This window comes from Ranitomeya imitator, chromosome 8, assembly GCF_032444005.1.
Source record: "Ranitomeya imitator isolate aRanImi1 chromosome 8, aRanImi1.pri, whole genome shotgun sequence".
NCBI lineage: Eukaryota > Metazoa > Chordata > Amphibia > Anura > Dendrobatidae > Ranitomeya > Ranitomeya imitator.
The window spans coordinates 202,644,365-202,662,524 of record NC_091289.1 but is presented as its reverse complement, the minus strand read 5'-3'; the positions used below and the strand labels follow the sequence as shown (position 1 = coordinate 202,662,524).

At 49.0% G+C, this 18,160-nt stretch overlaps 1 protein-coding gene across 5 annotated transcripts in view; it reads right to left on the bottom strand.

Annotated features, from left to right (window-relative positions):
• Positions 1-9,064: 9,064 nt before the first annotated feature.
• Positions 9,065-18,160, bottom strand: part of SLC6A9 (solute carrier family 6 member 9) — a 224,919-nt gene continuing 215,823 nt past the window's right edge. For all 5 annotated transcript variants that reach the window (XM_069735854.1, XM_069735853.1, XM_069735852.1 and 2 more), the window contains 3 exons: positions 15,135-15,235; positions 12,864-13,034; positions 9,065-12,785 (listed from right to left, as the gene is read on the bottom strand). In XM_069735854.1, the coding sequence (XP_069591955.1) occupies positions 12,591-12,785; positions 12,864-13,034; positions 15,135-15,235 (467 nt within the window). In that variant the 3' untranslated portion in view covers positions 9,065-12,590. The remainder of the gene's footprint in view (positions 12,786-12,863; positions 13,035-15,134; positions 15,236-18,160) is intronic.

Below are 18,160 nucleotides of genomic sequence, written 5' to 3'. Positions count from 1 at the left end.
CCAATGGCAGGTCGACTTGGCCTTGTGTTCTGGATCGTTGCCATGTTTGAATGTCCAAGTACATCCCATGTACAGCTTCCGGGCTGATGATTGCAAGTTTGCCTCCAGTAGTTGCTAATAATGTGCTGAATTCATCTTTCCTTCAACTTTGACCAAGATTCCTTTGCCTTTCTAGCTCACATATCCTCAAAGCATCAGCGATCCACCTCCATGCTTTAGACGTGCCCGGCCTCACTTAGTTCATTTTTATTGAGAGGCCACACATGTCTAGTCAGCACGTGACGGCATTAATATAAATCCCCAGCACGAGAGAATCCTGACAGTGTGCAGGGCGCACTGTGAGAACTCAGAAGTCTGCAGTCACAAAGAATGACTGCAGACTCATTACAAACCTGTATTTAAGAAAAAAGGAGCGCACTCAGCTATCTTAAGTTGGTGCTGGTTGTACTTGGGAAAACCCAACAAGTCCAATATAGAAAAATCAGCCGCACTCTTATGGTATATCTTTGCAAAAATGTGATGTATTTATTCACATGTGTTGAGACAAAAATTGTATATATATACGCACACAGCAGGGAGTATAAACGGAGTAGTATCGTTTCGACCCTGTGTCTTCTAGATAGTGTGCAAAATTAGAAGTGTGGTCCCTTTAAGGGCTCCAATTGTTGTGGTGTCAGGACGTCCTGCTTCTGTGGGGTGTGTCCACACCCCACAGAAGCAGGACGTCCTGACACCACAACAATTGGAGCCCTTAAAAGGGACCACACTTCTAATTTTGCACACTATCTAGAAGACACAGGGTCGAAACGTTACTACTCCGTTTATACTCCCTGCTGTGTGTATATATGTATATGTGTATATATATATATATATATATATATATATATATATATATATATATATATATACAATTTTTGTCTCAACACATTTGAATAAATACATCACATCATTACAAACCTGGACATCCCCTTTAAAGCTCCTAACATAAATAAAAACATGAGAATTAGTCAGTATTACAAATAACATTTACATCCAGGTACCTTATAGATGATGTAGTCTCTGGAGTCGTTCTCCTTCTTTTCTTCATCTTGTCCAGATCCCATGATCAGTTTTCTCATCCACAGCCGTCTCTGCAGACTTACATCCTCTCCGCTCTTTTGCAGAAAATCCCCACATGATGCCCTTAAAGATACAAGTGTCATTATAATGCTCCTGAGTGAAAAATTACCCCTCACTATATTGTCTGCACAAAATATGACCCCCACACTGTCCCTCTTATGGTACATGCTCTTCACACTGACCTCTCCTTTACATACCGGCCCCCCTCTTCACATTGTCCTCACACTGTGTCCCCCTATAGGGAGTGTGATGAGAGAGTATTTATAATGTACTCTCTCATCACACCCCCCCTCCTTGGTATACTCTCCCCTCCTGGCTGTGCCCTTACACTGTCCCTCCATGCGACACCCCCACTATTCAGTTTCTATTCTGTGCCCACTCACTTTTCTGCCCCCATACTGTCTCCTCACACTATTCCCCTCCCTCTTCATACTGTCTCCTCTCACATCCCCCCTGTTCACCATCCTGTCTCCTCATATATTTACCCCCACTTTCTATACTGCCTGCTCACCTGACTCCCCATACTTGTCTGCACACATCCCATCACCCTCACTCCCTGTACTCTGTCCACATCCATTTTTCACATCGCTACTCATACTGTGTCCACACACATTCCCTTGTTCGCTCCCCATACTGTCTGCACCCATCCCCCCATATTGTTTCCTCATATATGCCCCCATTCACCCATACTGTTTCCTCATACATGCCCCCCATTCCCCAGTACTGTTTCCTCATACATGTCCCCATCCTCCCATCCTGTATGCATGGCTCGGCTCCCCCATCTTGTATGCATGGCTAGGCTCCCCCATCCTCCCATCTTGTATGCATGGCTCGGCTCCCCCATCCTTCCATGTTGTATGCATGGCTTTGCTCCCCCATACTCCCATCTTGTATACATGGCTCGGCTCCCCCATCCTCCCACCCTGTGTGCATGGCTTGGCTCCCCCATTCTCCCATCCTGTATGCGTGGCTCCCCCACCCTGTATGCATGGCTCAGCTCCACCATCCTCCCACCCTGTGTGCACAGCTCCCCCATCCTCCTACCCTGTGTGCATGGCTCCCCCACCCTGTGTGCATGGCTCCCCCACCCTGTATGCATGGCTCGGCTCCACCATCCTCCCACCCGGTGTGCACGGCTCCCCCATCCTCCCACGCTATGTGCATGGCTCCTCCATCCTCCCACCCTGTGTGCACGGCTCCCCCATCCTCCCACCCTGTGTGCACGGCTCCCCCATCCTCCCACCCTGTGTGCAAGGCTCCCCAATCCTCCTCCCCTGTCATACTCACCTTTCTCTCACCGTGCGGCGCAGAACTTCCCGGCATCTCTGCAGCGTCTTCCTTCCTGTATGAGCGGTCACGTGGTACCGCTCATTAAGGTGATGAATATGCGTCCTTATGCATCACCTTAATGAGCGGTACCACGTGACCGCTGAGGACAGGACGAGCTGCCAGAGCTGAGATGGAGTTGCAGCAGGCACCACTGGAGGAGGGCGAGTATGAAGTCTTCAGGGAGGGAGGGAGGGGGGGGGGGCGCGCTTGACCCCGGACTTTACAAAAAAAAAAAAAAAAAACCTTGTTAAAGTGTGCCCCCCCACATCCTGCCGCCCTAGGCACGTGCCCTCAAGTGCCTAGTGGCAAATACGGCCCTGTATGTATGTACGTATGTATGTGTGTGTATATATATATATATATATATATATATATACACACATATACAGTTAGGTCCATATATATTTGGACAGAGACAACATTTTTCTAATTTTGGTTTGAGACATTACCACAATGAATTTTAAACAAAACAATTCAGATGCAGTTGAAGTTCAGACTCTCAGCTTTCATTTGAGGGTATCCACATTAAAATTGGATGAAGGGTTTAGGAGTTTCAGCTCCTTAACATGTGCCACCCTGTTTTTAAAGGGGCCAAAAGTAATTGGACAATTGACTCCAAGGCTATTACATGGACAGGTGTGGGCAATCCCTTCGTTATGTCATTCTCAATTAAGCAGATAAAAGGCCTGGCGTTGATTTGAGGTGCGGTGCTGCATTTGGAAGGTTTTGCTGTGAAGTAAACATGTGGCCAAAGGAGCTCTCCATGCAGGCGAAAACAGAAAAAAACCATCTGAGAAATTGCTGCAATATTTGGAGTGGCAAAATCTACACTTTGGTACATCCTGAGAAAGAAAGAAAGCACTGGTGAACTCATCAATGCAAAAAGACCTGGGCACCCACGGAAGACAACAGTGGTGGATGATCGCAGAATAATCTTCATGGTGAAGAGAAACCCCTTCACAACAGCCGACCAAGTGACCAACACTCTCCAGGAGGTCGGCGTATCAATATCCAAATCTACCATAAAGAGAAGACTGCATGAAAGTAAATACAGAGGGTTCACTGCACGGTGCAGCCACTCATAAGCATCAAGAAGAAAAAGGCTAGACTGGACTTTGCTAAAAAAACATCTAAAAAAGCCGCACAGTTCTGGAAGAACATTCTATGGAGAGATGAAACCAAGATCAACCTCTACCAGAATGATGGAAAGAGAAAAGTATGGTGAAGGCGCGGTCCAGCTCATGATCCAAAGCATACCACATCATCTGTAACACACGGCGGAGGCAGTGTGATGGCGCGGGCATGCATAAACCCGGCGGAGGCAGTGTGATGGCGCGGGCATGCATGGCTGCCAGTGGCACTGGGTCACTAGTGTTTATTGATGATGGGACACAGGACGAATGAATTCTGAGGTCTTCAGAGCCGCCATACTGTGTGCTCAGATCCAGACAAATGCAGCCAAACTACACACTACAGATGGACAATGACCCAAAACATAAAGCCAAAGCAACCCAGGAGTTTATTAAAGCAAAGAAGTGGAATATTCTTGAATGGCCAAGTCAGTCACCTGATCTCAACCCAACTGAGCAGCATTTCACTTGTTAAAGACTAAACTTCAGACAGAAAGGTCCACAAACAAACAGCAACTGAAAACCACCGCAGTGAAGGCCGAGCATCAAAAAGGAGGAAACACAGCGGCTGGTGATGTCCATGAGTTCAACACTTCAGGCAGTCATTGCCAACAAAGGGTTGTCAACCCAAGTACTAAAAATGAACATTTTATTTAAAATTACTTTTGAAAAACAGGGTGGCACATGTTAAGGAGCTGAAACTCTTAAACCCTTCATCCAATTTTAATGTGGATCCCCTCAAATGAAAGCTGAAAGTCTGAACTTCAACTGCATCTGAATTGTTTTGTTTAAAATTCATTGTGGTAATGTCTATAACCAAAATTAGAAAAATGTTGTCTCTGTCCAAATATATATGGACCTAACTGTATGTATATATATATATATATATATATATATATATATATATATATATTAGATTGTGGCCCGATTCTAACGCATCGGGTATTCTAGAATATGCATGTCCCCGTAGTATATGGACAATGATGATTCCAGAATTCGCGGCAGACTGTGCCCTTCGCTGATTGGTCGAGGCAACCTTTATGACATCATTGTCGCCATGGCAACCATTATGACATCACCGTCGCTGTGCCCATTGCTGATTGGTCGAGGCCTGGCGGCCTCGACCAATCAGACGCGGGATGTCTACGTCCTTTATGACATCATCGTCGCTGTGCCCGTCGCTGATTGGTCGAGGCCTGGAGGCCTCGACCAATCAGAGACGCGGGATTTCTACGTCGATGCTGTGCCGGTCTCTGATTGGTCGAGGCCTGGCGGCCTCGACCAATCAGAGACGCGGGATTTCCAGGACAGACAGACGGAAAAACCCTTAGGCAATTATATATATAGATATATATATATACTAGATTGTGGCCCGATTCTAACGCATCGGGTATTCTAGAATATGCATGTCCCCGTAGTATATGGACAATGATGATTCCAGAATTCGCGGCAGACTGTGCCAGTCGCTGATTGGTCGAGGCAACCTTTATGACATCATCGTCGCCATGGCAACCAGTATGACATCTACGTCGATACTGTGCCCGTTGCTGATTGGTCGAGGCCTGGTGGCCTCGACCAATCAGACGCGGGATGTCTACGTCCTTTATGACATCATCATCGCATGGCCCGTCGCCATGGCAACCATTATGACATCTACGTCGATACTGTGCCCGTTGCTGATTGGTCGAGGCCTGGCGGCCTCGACCAATCAAACGCGGGATATCTACGTCCTTTATGACATCATCGTCGCTGTGCCCGTCGCTGATTGGTCGAGGCCTCGACCAATCAGAGAGACGGGATTTCCAGGACAGACAGACAGACAGACAGACGGAAAAACCCTTAGGCAATTATATATATGGATATATATATATATATATATATATATATATATATATACACACACACACACACAGTACAGACCTAAAGTTTGGACACACCTCATTTACAGATTTTTCTGTATTTTCATGACTATGAAAATTGTACATTCACACTGAAGGCATCAAAACTATGAATTAACACATGTGGAATTATATACTTAAAAAAGTGAAACTGTAAATATGTCTTATATTCTAGGTTCTTCAAAGTAGCCACCTTTTGCTTTGATGACTGCTTTGCACACTCTTGGCATTCTCTTGATGAGCTTCAAGTGCAGTGGCAAAAACCATCAAGCGCTACAAAGAAACTGGCTCACATGAGGACTGCCCCAGGAAAGGAAGACCAAGAGTCACCTCTGCTTCTGAGGATAAGTTTATCTGAGTCACCAGCCTCAGAAATCGCAGGTTAACGGCAGCTCAGATTAGAGACCAGGTCAATGCCACACAGAGTTCTAGCAGCAGACACATCTCTACAACTGTTAAGAGGAGACTTTGTGCAGCAGGCCTTCATGGTAAAATAGCCGCTAGGAAACCACTGCTAAGGACAGGCAACAAGCAGAAGAGACTTGTTTGGGCTAAAGAACACAAGGAATGGACATTAGACCAGTGGAAATCTGTGATTTGGTCTGATAAGTCCAAATTTGAGATCTTTGGTTCCAATCACCGTGTCTTTGTGCGACACAGAAAAGGTGAACGGATGGACTCTACATGCCTGGTTCCCACCGTGAAGCATGGAGGAGGTGTGATGGTGTGAGGGGGGCGGGGGTGGGGGGTGGGACTTTGCTGGCGACCCTGTTGGGGATTTATTCAAAATTGAAGGCATACTGAACCAGCATGGCTACCACAGCATCTTGGAACAGCGTGCTATTCCATCCGGTTTGCGTTTAGTTGGACCATCATTTATTTTTCAACAGGACAATTACCCCAAACACACCTCCAGGCTGTGTAAGGGCTATTTGACCAAGAAGGAGAGTGATGGGGGGGCTACGCCAGATGACCTGCCCTCCAGTCACCAGACCTGAACCCAATCGAGATGGTTTGGGGTGAGCTGGACCGAAGAGTGAAGGCAAAAGGGCCAACAAGTGCTAAGCATCTCTGGGAACTCCTTCAAGATTGTTGGAAGACCATTCCCGATGACTACCTCTTGAAGCTCATCAAGAGAATGCCAAGAGTGTGCAAAGCAATCATCAAAGCAAAAGGTGGCTACTTTGAAAAACCTAGAATATAAGACATATTTTCAGTTGTTTCACACTTTTTTGTTAAGTCTATAATTCCACATGTGTTAATTCATAGTTCTGATGCCTTCAGTGTGAATGTACAATTTTCATAGTCATGAAAATACTGAAAAATCTTTAAATGAGAGGGTGTGTCCAAACTTTTGACTTTTGGTCTGTAGTGTGTGTGTGTGTGTGTGTGTGTGTGTGTGTGTGTGTGTGTGTGTGTGTGTGTGTGTGTGTGTATATATATATATATATATATATATATATATACACATCTACAATTTGTCTAAAAAGTTTGTCCCCTTCCTATTTTCTATTCTTTACCATGTTTGTCACACTTAAATGTTTCCGATCACCAAACAAATGTAAATACTACATGAAGATAAGAAAAGTAGTCTCAAAATGCAGTTTATAAATGAAGGTCTTCACTTATTAAGGGAGAAAGGAATCCAAACCTCCAGAGCCCTGTGTGAAAAAGTGATTGCCACCACACCCACCTAACTGTGGTTTATCACATCTTTGGGAAGCTGATTTCACATTCCCTAGACACACCCCGGCCTGATTACTGCCACGCCTATTCTCAATCAAGAAATCACTGAAATAGGACCTGCCTGACAAAGTTTGTCAACAGCTAAATATCATGATGCTAAGCAAAGAAATTCTGGAACAAATGAAAAACAAAGTATTTGAGATCTATTATTCTGGAAAAGGTTATAAAGCCATTTCTAAAGCTTAGGACTCCATTGAACCACAGTGAGAGCCATTATCCACAAATGACAAAAACATGGAACAGTGGTGAACCTTCCCAGAAGTAGCCGGCAGACCAAAATTACCCCAAAAGTGCAGCAACTCCTCATCCAAGAGGTCACAAAAGACCCCATAATAACATCCAAAGAACTGCAGGAATAACTTGCCTCAGTTAAGGTCACTGTTCATGACTCCACCATAAGAAAGAGACTGGACAAAAATGGCCTGCCTGAAAGAGTTCCAGGACAAAAACCACTGCTGAGCAGTAAGAACATAAAGGCTTATCTCACTTTTGCAAGAAAGCATCTTTTCTTGATGATCCCCCAAGACTTTTGGGAGAATATTCTGATGTCCCATTACATCTGCCGTAGAAGCAGCACATCATTTCAGAAAATGAACAGTAAAATATGGTGGTGGTCTGGGGCTCTTTTGCCGCTTCAGGACCCGGAAGACTTGCTGTGGTAAATGGAACCATGAATTCTGCTGTCTACCAAAAAATCCTGAAGGGAAATGTCTGGCCTTCTGTTCATGACCTCAAGCTGAAGTGCACTTGGGTTATGCAGCAGGACAATGATCCAACACACTCCAGCAAGCCCACCTCTGAATGGCTTAAGAAAAACAAAATTAAGACTTTGGAGTGGCCTAGTCAAAGTCCTGACCTTAATCCAATTGAGATGCTGCGACATGACCTTAAAAAGGAGGTTCATGCTCGGAAACCTCCAATGTGAATGAACTACAACAATTCTTCAGAGATGAGCGGCCATGTAAAAGACTCATTGCCAGTTCTCACAAATGCTTGATTGCAGTGTTTGCTGCTAAGGGCGGCAATCACTTTATCACGCAGGGCCCTGTAGGTTTGGATTTCTTTCTTCCTTAATAATAAAGACAATTTATAAACTGCATTTTGTGATTACTTGTGTTATCTTTGTCTAATATTTACATTTGTTTGACGATTGGAAACATTTAAGAGACAAACATGCAAAAGAATAGTAAATCAGGAAGGGGCTGAACACTTTTTCACACAACTGTATAAATATTATATAGCCAAACAGTTACTGCCACCTTCTGTCCAGTTCTTCTGACTCCCGCAGAGTATAAGACCAATAGTGGCACCATGGTCACGTGATGCTGACGTCTCCACATTGGAATGCTATTATCAGTGTAGCTCCTGCTGTAGACGCTGGGGGCTCCCAAGGGTGTGGGGGTCCAGAGCCATTGCCCAGTCTTCTCCCACCTCTCTAACGCTGGCCCTGGTGGGAGTTGTGGGACCACTGTGGCACTCCTGGGCGCTGCTTCTTTATACATGTAACATGATGTCCCACCAGACTCATTATTCCCACGGGGTCACTAGAGAGATTTCAGCTGGCTTTGTAGCTGCAATGTGATTGGTGCATCTTTACCCTTAATCTCCCCTGGTTTACGTCGCCCCCGAATAACGGAGTTTGTAGTTTTTTTGCAACTTATTATGAAGTCCCAATTCTTCACTCATGACTCCAGAATTGCACCCACCGTTAAACAGTGGCGAAAGCAGCGTAAGAAAATGAATCGTCACGTTATTGCGCAAAATTGTCATTGAAAATAATTGTGACTTTTTGATGCCAAACACTGACAGAGACCCCTGGAAAGAAGAGGCGGTGACAGGGCGAGGTTTCTACCATTCTTTATTGCTAATAAGTCAAACTACAGGGACATTGTGTCCGTCGTCTACTCCCGGGTGTGACGGCAGTACGGTTCTTCTTGGGGTGCCTTGTGCTTCTCTAGTGGGGGGTCGGGACGTGAGAATAAAATGAAACAAAGTATCAGACACATAGAAGAACAATGGACGTGCGACACGTCACAAGGAAACACGCGACGCTACTTGGTGCAATGGAGGAACATCACTGAGGAGCGTTACCACCTACAACTCCCATCAGACGCTCCCCCTACAGACTACAGCCACATATATAGCATCGGCATTAATATCTGAAAGCTCAGAGGGGAAAGTGTAAAGGAATAAAGATGCAGGACGCGGCGTCACCTGCTGCTCGTGTACATAACCTGACACTGTGCCACTACACACAGACGCAGCAGAGCTGAGCGCTGATATCACTGCACTGCTCCACTGCAAGAATGAGCAAAGACAAAAGTCACTAACATGCATCTAGTGCAACAATTGGCCGCTGACAGCCACGCCCAGAGCATCAGCTCCACCCACGAGGAGTTGGCATTTGAATGATGCCTCAAGTTGTAATTTGCAGCAGAGCTTGTGCTAAAATTATGTATTAAAGGGGCAGCGTCCAGTCCCCTGTAAGTGAAGCGTAATAACTGTATAAAGAATGTTCTGCAGCTTTGCAATAGATTTTGTGCTTCCACTTCTCGCCATTTCCAGATCTCTGATTGCTGTTTTAGAGTTGAGCTAAAAGATTTGCAGATCCTTGATCTAGCGACCATGTTGGTAATCCTGGGCCCCTGGACTACAGCCGGAATCCTCTGCGTCCGTTCTGATTAGGCCATCGTTGCTGCATAACACACATGATGTTGCACCAGGCCTACTCCTCAGAAGAGGGGGTCCGCAGGGGCTTGGGCTGCCGGCCCCTTGACCAGAGTCCCGGGAGTCTTTTTGCTGAACTCATCCAGAGCCTGAAAATGGGACCTGGCCTTCTCCTGCTCACACAGCTGAGGGTCTGTTACAATGGAATCCAGCCAAGACAATCCTCAGAGCAGCCTGATACATTGTAACAGACTGTCTACACTGGACACAGGATGAGACAGCAAGCAGAGATCTTAAAAGGGGTGAGCGACGGCTACACACAGGGTTTAGGAACGGTCCAGAGCTTTTCATAAAACTTGAAAACTCCTTCATGTTCAGTCTGAATAGGGGCCCCCAGCAGAGGGGCCCCACCGACACAGGGCGACTTCTGCTGTAATATCGATATTACTGTCACTCTGGTATAATCCAGGAATAGTCAGTGATTGGGGAATGTGGTTCCCGCCTCAGGGGCCCGATGCAGGGACTCTACAGCTCTCGTCCAGGTGCTTTGTGGCTCCTAGTTCAGGGACTCTGCGGCCCCCGGCTCAGGGGCCCAGTGCAGGGACTCTGGGGCCCCCGACTCAGGGACTCTACGGCCCCCGGCGCAGGGACTCTACGGCCCCCGGCTCAGGGGCCCGGCGCAGGGACTCTACGGCCCCCGGCTCAGGGGCCCGGCGCAGGGACTCTACGACCCCCGGTTCAGGGACTCTACGGCCCCCGGCTTAGGGGCCCGGCGCAGGGACTCTACGGCCCCCGGCTCAGGGGCCCGGCGCAGGGACTCTACGGCCCCCGGCTCAGGGGCTCTACGGCCCCCGGCGCAGGGACTCTACGGCCCCCGGCTCAGGGGCCCGTTGCAGGGACTCTACGGCCCCCGGCTCAGGGGCCCGGTGCCTGCTCTGCAGTATCTAGGTGCCTTGTGCTGCTGGTGTAATACTTCTGCTCTCTTCTGCGGCAGCGCTGTCGCATTTGTGCTTATCACTGGCACCCCCCAACGCGCAGGATGTGATGATGTCACAGATGACTTGTGCAGGGCTGTAGATACAAGGTATCCCCATCTCCATGACAACAGCTTCTTGTGTAGCGCAGTTTTACGTTTGGCACTTTCTTTCCCAGCGCTGATTCCGGCACAGGACCCTCTGTAAACATTACGTGATTGGTCTATGGGGCGGCGCAGTGTCACATGACGTGTCCTAGCACGATGAGTGTAACCGTGATATGTCAACCGTCCGGTGTCTCGATGGCGCGGCGCACGTCTGCCGGCTATTATTGCTTCAGGCTGAAGTCAGCGCTCCAGGAAAGTCAGGAGAAAAGCGGATCCCCCATTGAGTGGTAAAGTCTGAGCCAGGACCCTTGCGTCTCCATGTTAACCCCTTGTTTCACAGTATCAGTAGTCAGATGCCGCCTCTCTGCCGGGTCATATTCACGTTTTTCTGGTAAAATGTTGCAACCATTAATTAAACCCTGAGGATCAGCGGCGGCTGTGAGACGTGGGCACCGGATCTACTCCACGACTGGACAGAGCCGTCACACTTTACTGCACTGCTGTGAGACTAATTGTGTGCTCACCTTGTGGGAGCAGAGGCCGAGTGACGAAGAGGACGGCTGCATGGAGAGTATATATATATATATATATATATATATATATATATATATATATATGTACCTGCTCCTGGGGAACACTGACGCCATGACACGCACGTACGTCTGCAGGAGCCCCACTGGTGGCAGCGACATGGGCGCAGTGTTGTCAGGGCTCCACCAGGTCACCAGCAGCAGATACAACATATGGGTGGGCTCGGGGAGCACTCGGACCCCGTGTGAGAGGCCAGGCCAGACAGTAACAACTCCAAACCGTGTCATGAATTGGCTACATGGAGGATGCTGAGAGCCCCAGTCCTTTGTCATTATGTCACGACATCAGTACGACCCGATATGAACGGCTGACGGCTGCGCGGACCACAATATATCAGACCACAGTGTGGACACGGGGACCGCCGGTACCAGGAACAGGACACATCCCATGTTAGTGAGGAGGCTAACGAGTTAATGACGCAGAAGCCGTCCTGTTAGTGTGCGGAGCTCAACGAGACGCCAACGCTACTTTACAACTATGACAAATGGCGGCGTCATGGCGGCCACAAGTTCTCTGGGTAGCAGCGCCCCTCGACATCAGGGGTAGACCCTGCCTCTAATTCCACCTCCGGTAGCAGGATATCCGCATTCCTTCCTTGTGTCCTTCCCTTGGCGCAGTCAAATGTCCGAGTCAGCGCCATGGAAGCGTGCAGGTGGGATCTGAGCCCCCGACCACCCAGTGTTAGAAGATCTGAGTAAGAATTTTTCTCTCTGTAAACTATTGTTAGAAGAACTACTCCTCCCCCGCGCAACCTCCATCCACGGAGACAATGAGCCACTCAGCAGCAATGTCCTCCGGATGGTCCCGGGTGTGGGGAGCAGGACGGGAGACCCGTGACCCTCTGCTCAGCAGCTGACGGCTTCTCATCTCCCCGTGAGTCCGGTAGTTATTCTGTTCTGAGGTGACGGGTTGGAACCAGGCAATGGAGGAAAGGACTGGTCTGGATGAAAACACGAAGGAGCAGGGGGAAGAGGGTAACGAGGGTCATCCACACACCAGCGCCTCTCTCCATCCCCTCCGCCCCGCTGGTTACACCTTCGAGTCCTGGCTGTGGGCCTGCCCATTGCTGCCGTGTATTGTCAGGCCAATCTCTTCCTTCTTGTGCTTCTCAGGGTTCAGGGGTTGGGCCTCGGGGCTGCCATCACTCGGGGCGTAGCGGCCTGTCCGGTGCTCGGAGAGGGCAGGGCCCCAATCCTTGTTGGGTTTTACTGAGTTCTTCAGCCTCTGGAAGAGAAGAGAGGAGTCAGAGACCTGGGGAGGAGAACCCCATCATCTGCACGATCACATGGACGTCGACTCTACCTGCAGGAAGGTGTCGCCTTCTGAACGCCAGATCCTGAAAGCAGCGTACAACGGGATGCAGACAACGGAGGAGAGCGCCATTAGGAAGCCCAGCATGATGGCCCAGTCCGGGTACACGTAGTCATTGTACGAGATCGGCCGATACTGGATGACGGTGAAAATCAGGATGAACTGGAAGTGGAGAGAGAAGGGTTAACAGCGAAGCTCCGGCTATCCCAGAGGAACAGGTTAAAGCATCATCATTTCTAAGGCCCCTTTCACATTGCGTATGAACCCCCTGCAAATTGGGATTTGGGTGTATTCGACGATGGGGCCATTGAACATAATAGTGCAGACGGAGCCACTAACGTGGGGAAGAACAATGTGGAAGGGGCCTCATGTCATATCCATGTCAGTGGGGCCCCATGGTATGAAAACAAATGGAGATGTAACACAAATAACACTGGAGCACTCCGATCGCTCGGGGCTGTGATGTTACACTGGAGAATCAGAAAAAAGGTGCAATCCAGCGGGAAACCAAATCTTAAATTACAATGCAATGTTTATTGATCCATTAATAAAAATATTCATATTGGTGTACCAAAAAAATGAGAAAATATCTCAACTGCATGGCCATGATTTAGACGTTTGTCAAAATGCGTTGGTTAACGTTGCAGTTGTGCGCTATGCTGTAATGTGCAAGATATTTTCTCATTTTTTTGGTACATCAATATAATAATCTTAATAATCTTTATTTTTATATAGCGCTAACATTCCGCAGCGCTTTACAGTTTTCCACACATTATCATCACTGCCCCTGATGGGGCTCACAATCTAAATTCCCTATCAGTATGTCTTTTTTGGAATGTGGGAGGAAACCGGAAACCCACGCAAACACGGAGAGAACATACAAACGCCTTGCAGATGTTGTCCAAGGTGGGATTAGAACCCAGGACCCCAGCGCTGCAAGGCTGCAGTGCTAACCACTGAGCCACCATGCTGTCCAGATATTCAATATGAATATCTTTATTAATGGATCAATAAACATTGCATTTTAATTGAAGATTTGGTTTCCCGCTGGATTGCACCTTTTTTCTGATTGTCTTGCACCAGCTGCTCTGCCTTTATCCGTGCGGACATGGATGTGGAGTAGCACATACTCGGGTGAGCTGACTTTTTCACTTTTTTTTGTATGTTACACTGGAGCGCTCCGGTCGCTCGGGGCTGTGATGTTACACTGGAGCGCTCCGGTCGCTCGGGGCTGTGATGTCACACTGGAGCGCTCCGGTCGCTCGGGGCTGTGATGTCACACTGGAGCGCTCTGGTCGCTGGAGATTGATGTCACACTGGAGCGCTCCAGTCGCTCGGGACGGTGATGTCACACTGGAGCGCTCCGGTCGTTCGGGGCTGTGTTGTTACACTGGAGCGCTCTGGTCGCTCAGGGCTGTGATGTCACACTGCAGCGCTCCGGTTGCTCGGGGCTGTGATGTCACACTGGAGCGCTCCGGTCGCTCGGGGCTGTGATGTTACACTGGAGCGCTCCGGTCGCTCGGGGCTTTGATGTAACACTGGAGCGCTCCGGTCGCTCGGGGCTGTGATGTCACACTGCAGCGCTCCGGTCGTTCGGGGCTGTGATGTCACACTGGAGCGCTCCGGTCGCTCGGGGCTGTGATGTCACAATGGAGCGCTCTGGTCGCTCCGGGCTGTGATGTCACAATGCAGCGCTCCAGTCGCTCGGGACGGTGATGTCACACTGGAGCGCTTCGGTCGTTCGGGGCTGTGTTGTTACACTGGAGCGCTCCGGTCGCTCAGGGCTGTGATGTCACACTGGAGCGCTCCGGTCGCTCGGGGCTATGATGTCACACTGCAGCGCTCCGGTCGCTCGGGGCTGTGATGTCACACTGGAGCGCTCCGGTCGCTCGGGGCTGTGATGTTACACTGGAGCGCTCCGGTCGCTCGCGGCTTTGATGTAACACTGGAGCGCTCCGGTCGCTCGGGGCTGTGATGTCACACTGCAGCGCTCCGGTCGTTCGGGGCTGTGATGTCACACTGGAGCGCTCCGGTCGCTCGGGGCTGTGATGTCACAATGGAGCGCTCTGGTCGCTCCGGGCTGTGATGTCACAATGCAGCGCTCCGGTCGCTCGGGGCTGTGATGTGTAGATATTTGCTCTAGGACTCGCAGAGTGATGTAATTCTGATATGAGAGATAAGCGGAATACTACATATAGTAACACCGATATCGCTTCCTCCCTTCACCAAGATTTGGTGAATAATGCCCTATGGTGAACTTACAAATATGATAGCAGGAGAAAAGAATCGCCAGCAGATCTGGAAGAAGAGGGGAGGAGGGAAGCCCAACATCATCTCTATGTCCTTGAAGTAATTCCGGTGTCCTGGAAAAGATAAAAGAGAAGACAGGATTTATATAATACCGCAGCCGCCCACATGACCTGTATATGACATGGCAGCCCATCACATGACCTATATATAACACCGCAGCCCGTCACAGGACCTGTACCATTGTCATGAGAACAGCTTTTACTTTTCTAGTTCATGAAACTTGCAGCTCTCTGACGCCCCCCTTACCCTCACAGCTCAGTCAGGGAACTGGACCTAGGCTAAGCAATCGCCGGAGAGGCTGTCCTGCTGCATTCTGGGTATAGGAGCACTCTGCAGTGAGGGCGGTATATATATCACCAGTACAAGGCTGGGGAGCTACATATAAACCTCCGTCCATCACTACCAGGATCCCTCAATAACACCAGAATGGTTTGCTGCCACTAGTTCCTCGTTAGATATAAGCCGGTCCGTTAGTAAGCCTATATCGGGTTAGAAACCAACCGCAGGTAGTGTGAATTTGCATGGAGAACGTGTCGGTTCGATCATAGAGGAAAAGAAAGAAGCTAGCAAATTTATAAGTTTACTCCAGAAAAAGTAGGCAGTGTTTGCAAAAGTTACAAAAGAGACAATGCAATATGTACAAACAGAAAATAAAAGGGATGAAAAGATGAAACTTACTAAATCTCAGTCACAGGTATGACATATCGATAAAGGTGAGGAGATCTCCCAAAGAAAAGATTCAGTCCACAGCATGGATGTTTGCTGTCTCTCCGGGTCTGAATGAATCCTAAAATGGACACTCCTATTTTATGGGCTGTTTCAAGGAGGTACACCTCTTTTGGAAAATTATTAAAAACTCCTACTCTCTATATCTATGCCCAATGATATTGGCATCATATTTTCCCCTGCGATTTTATCGTTTTTTTGAGACTAAACACATTGTCTGTGGTTTGCTGGTGGGCAGAAATTCAGTTTCTGATTGCCCTAGATGCCGCGAAACGCTGCCTTGCTTCGCCCAGATGCCAAGATCCTGGAAATCCAATTTTCATGTTTCTAGGATTGAAGTGTGTCATGGAATTTGATTTTGTGTGTTTGCCTTATAAGACAAAAAGGTTTTTGGAGGTAAAGAACACATTCAGGTCTGCTAGCTAGCAGAGACATAAAACTCACATTCCAATGACCATTTGGTTGAAGGGAGAGGGAGTGTAAATTCACAAAGTAGGAGAAAGAGGGGCTGCCAGCAGACGTTGGTCCCACAGCATAATGGAAAAATCATTCATATCTTCCCATCACCTCCCCCCTTTAGACTGCACTACGGAGACAGGACCTCTTGGTACTCCTCCATGCGCATCTCCGAGGGCTCTCCCCGCCAGGACAACCCGTTTGCATTGCCATACTCGCTGCCCTTTCAGTGTTGAATGGTAAAGTCATACTGCTGGAGAGCAAGGCTCCAGCATAGCAACCTTCTGTTTGTACCGGATACGGTGTGCAGCCATCTCAGGGGGTTGTGGTCAGTCACGATGGTGAAGGTGCGCCCATACCATGGCCAGGCACTCCTTCTCTATGGCGGAATAGGCCACTTCCCTCGGCAGGAGCTTCTGGCTAAAGGTACAACACAGGGTGCTATTGGTTCACCAAGTCGACCTGGCTGAGCATAGCACCAAGGCCAGACTCGCTGGCGTCTGTCTGTACTAAGAACGGCCAACTGCAGTCCACTGCCCTTAGCACAGGAGAGCTGCTCAGAGCAGACTTCAAAGCCTGAAAGGCTACCTGACAGTCATTTGTCCAATCGACTGTATGGGGTAGGTTTTTCTTGGTGCGACCGGTCAAGGGCTTCGCAAGGCTACTATAGTTTTGTACAAAGCGCCTATAGTACCCTGCAGTGCCCAAGAAGGACATCACCTGCTTCTTGGTCCTGGGGGTGGGCCAAGACACAATAGTGTCCACTTTCACAGGCTCTGGCTTCAGAATACTCCTGCCTACCCGGTGCCCCAGGTAGTGGACCTCGTTCAAGCCCATCTGGCACTTTCCCGGCTTGATGGTCAAGCATGCTTGGTGAATGTGCCTGAGCACCTGCTGCAGATGCTTGAGGTGATCCTCCCAGGTGGGACTGAAGACGGCAATGTCATCCAGGTATGCCACCGTGCAAACCACCAGGCCCTGGAGCAGGTTGTTGACCATCTGCTGAAACATGGCAGGAGCATTCTTCATGCCAAAGGGGGTGATAAATCACTTCTAAGGTACAGTCCAAAGGGGGTGATAAAGGCAGACTTATCATGAGCCTCGGGGTTCAGGGGACTCAGATCCATAATGGATAGATAGCTTGCTCTAGGTAATCGCTCAAGCAGCTCCACGATGCGTGGCATTGGGTGTGCATCGGAGGCAGTTATGGCGTTGAGCCCCCTGTCGTCCACACAGAACCGGGTGGTCCGATCCTTTAGCACCAGGACTACAGGTGAGGCCCACACGCTCTTAGACCATTTAATCACCCCCAACTGGAGCATCTCATTGATTTCCTGGCGCATGACGTGCTGCACCTTGTTCGAGACCTGATAGGATGTCCGCCGGATTGGGGCATGATTCCCGGGGTCCACTTCGTGGACCACTACCTCAGTCCTTCCAGGCATGTTGGTAAACACGGCCTGGAAGGATTCTAGCGTTGCTCACAGCTGCGACCGATGGCGTGCAGATAGCAAGGCACTTATCTCCACATCCTCTATGGACTTGCAGGCCTTCGCTTGGGCCAGCATGTCCAGGAGGGGGTCTTCCTCCCCATTCACGGGGAGGTTGCAGACCGGTAGGATGCAGGCTCAACGTTCTTGATGAGCCTTCATCATATTGACGTGGAAGGCATTTCGCCTACCCCGAGTGTGGTCAAGAGTGACCACGTAGGTGAACGGGTTGAGCTGTTGGTGTATGACGTACGGGCCTTCCCAGGCCGCCTGAAGCTTGTCCTTTGGGGAGCAGCACCCTCTCCT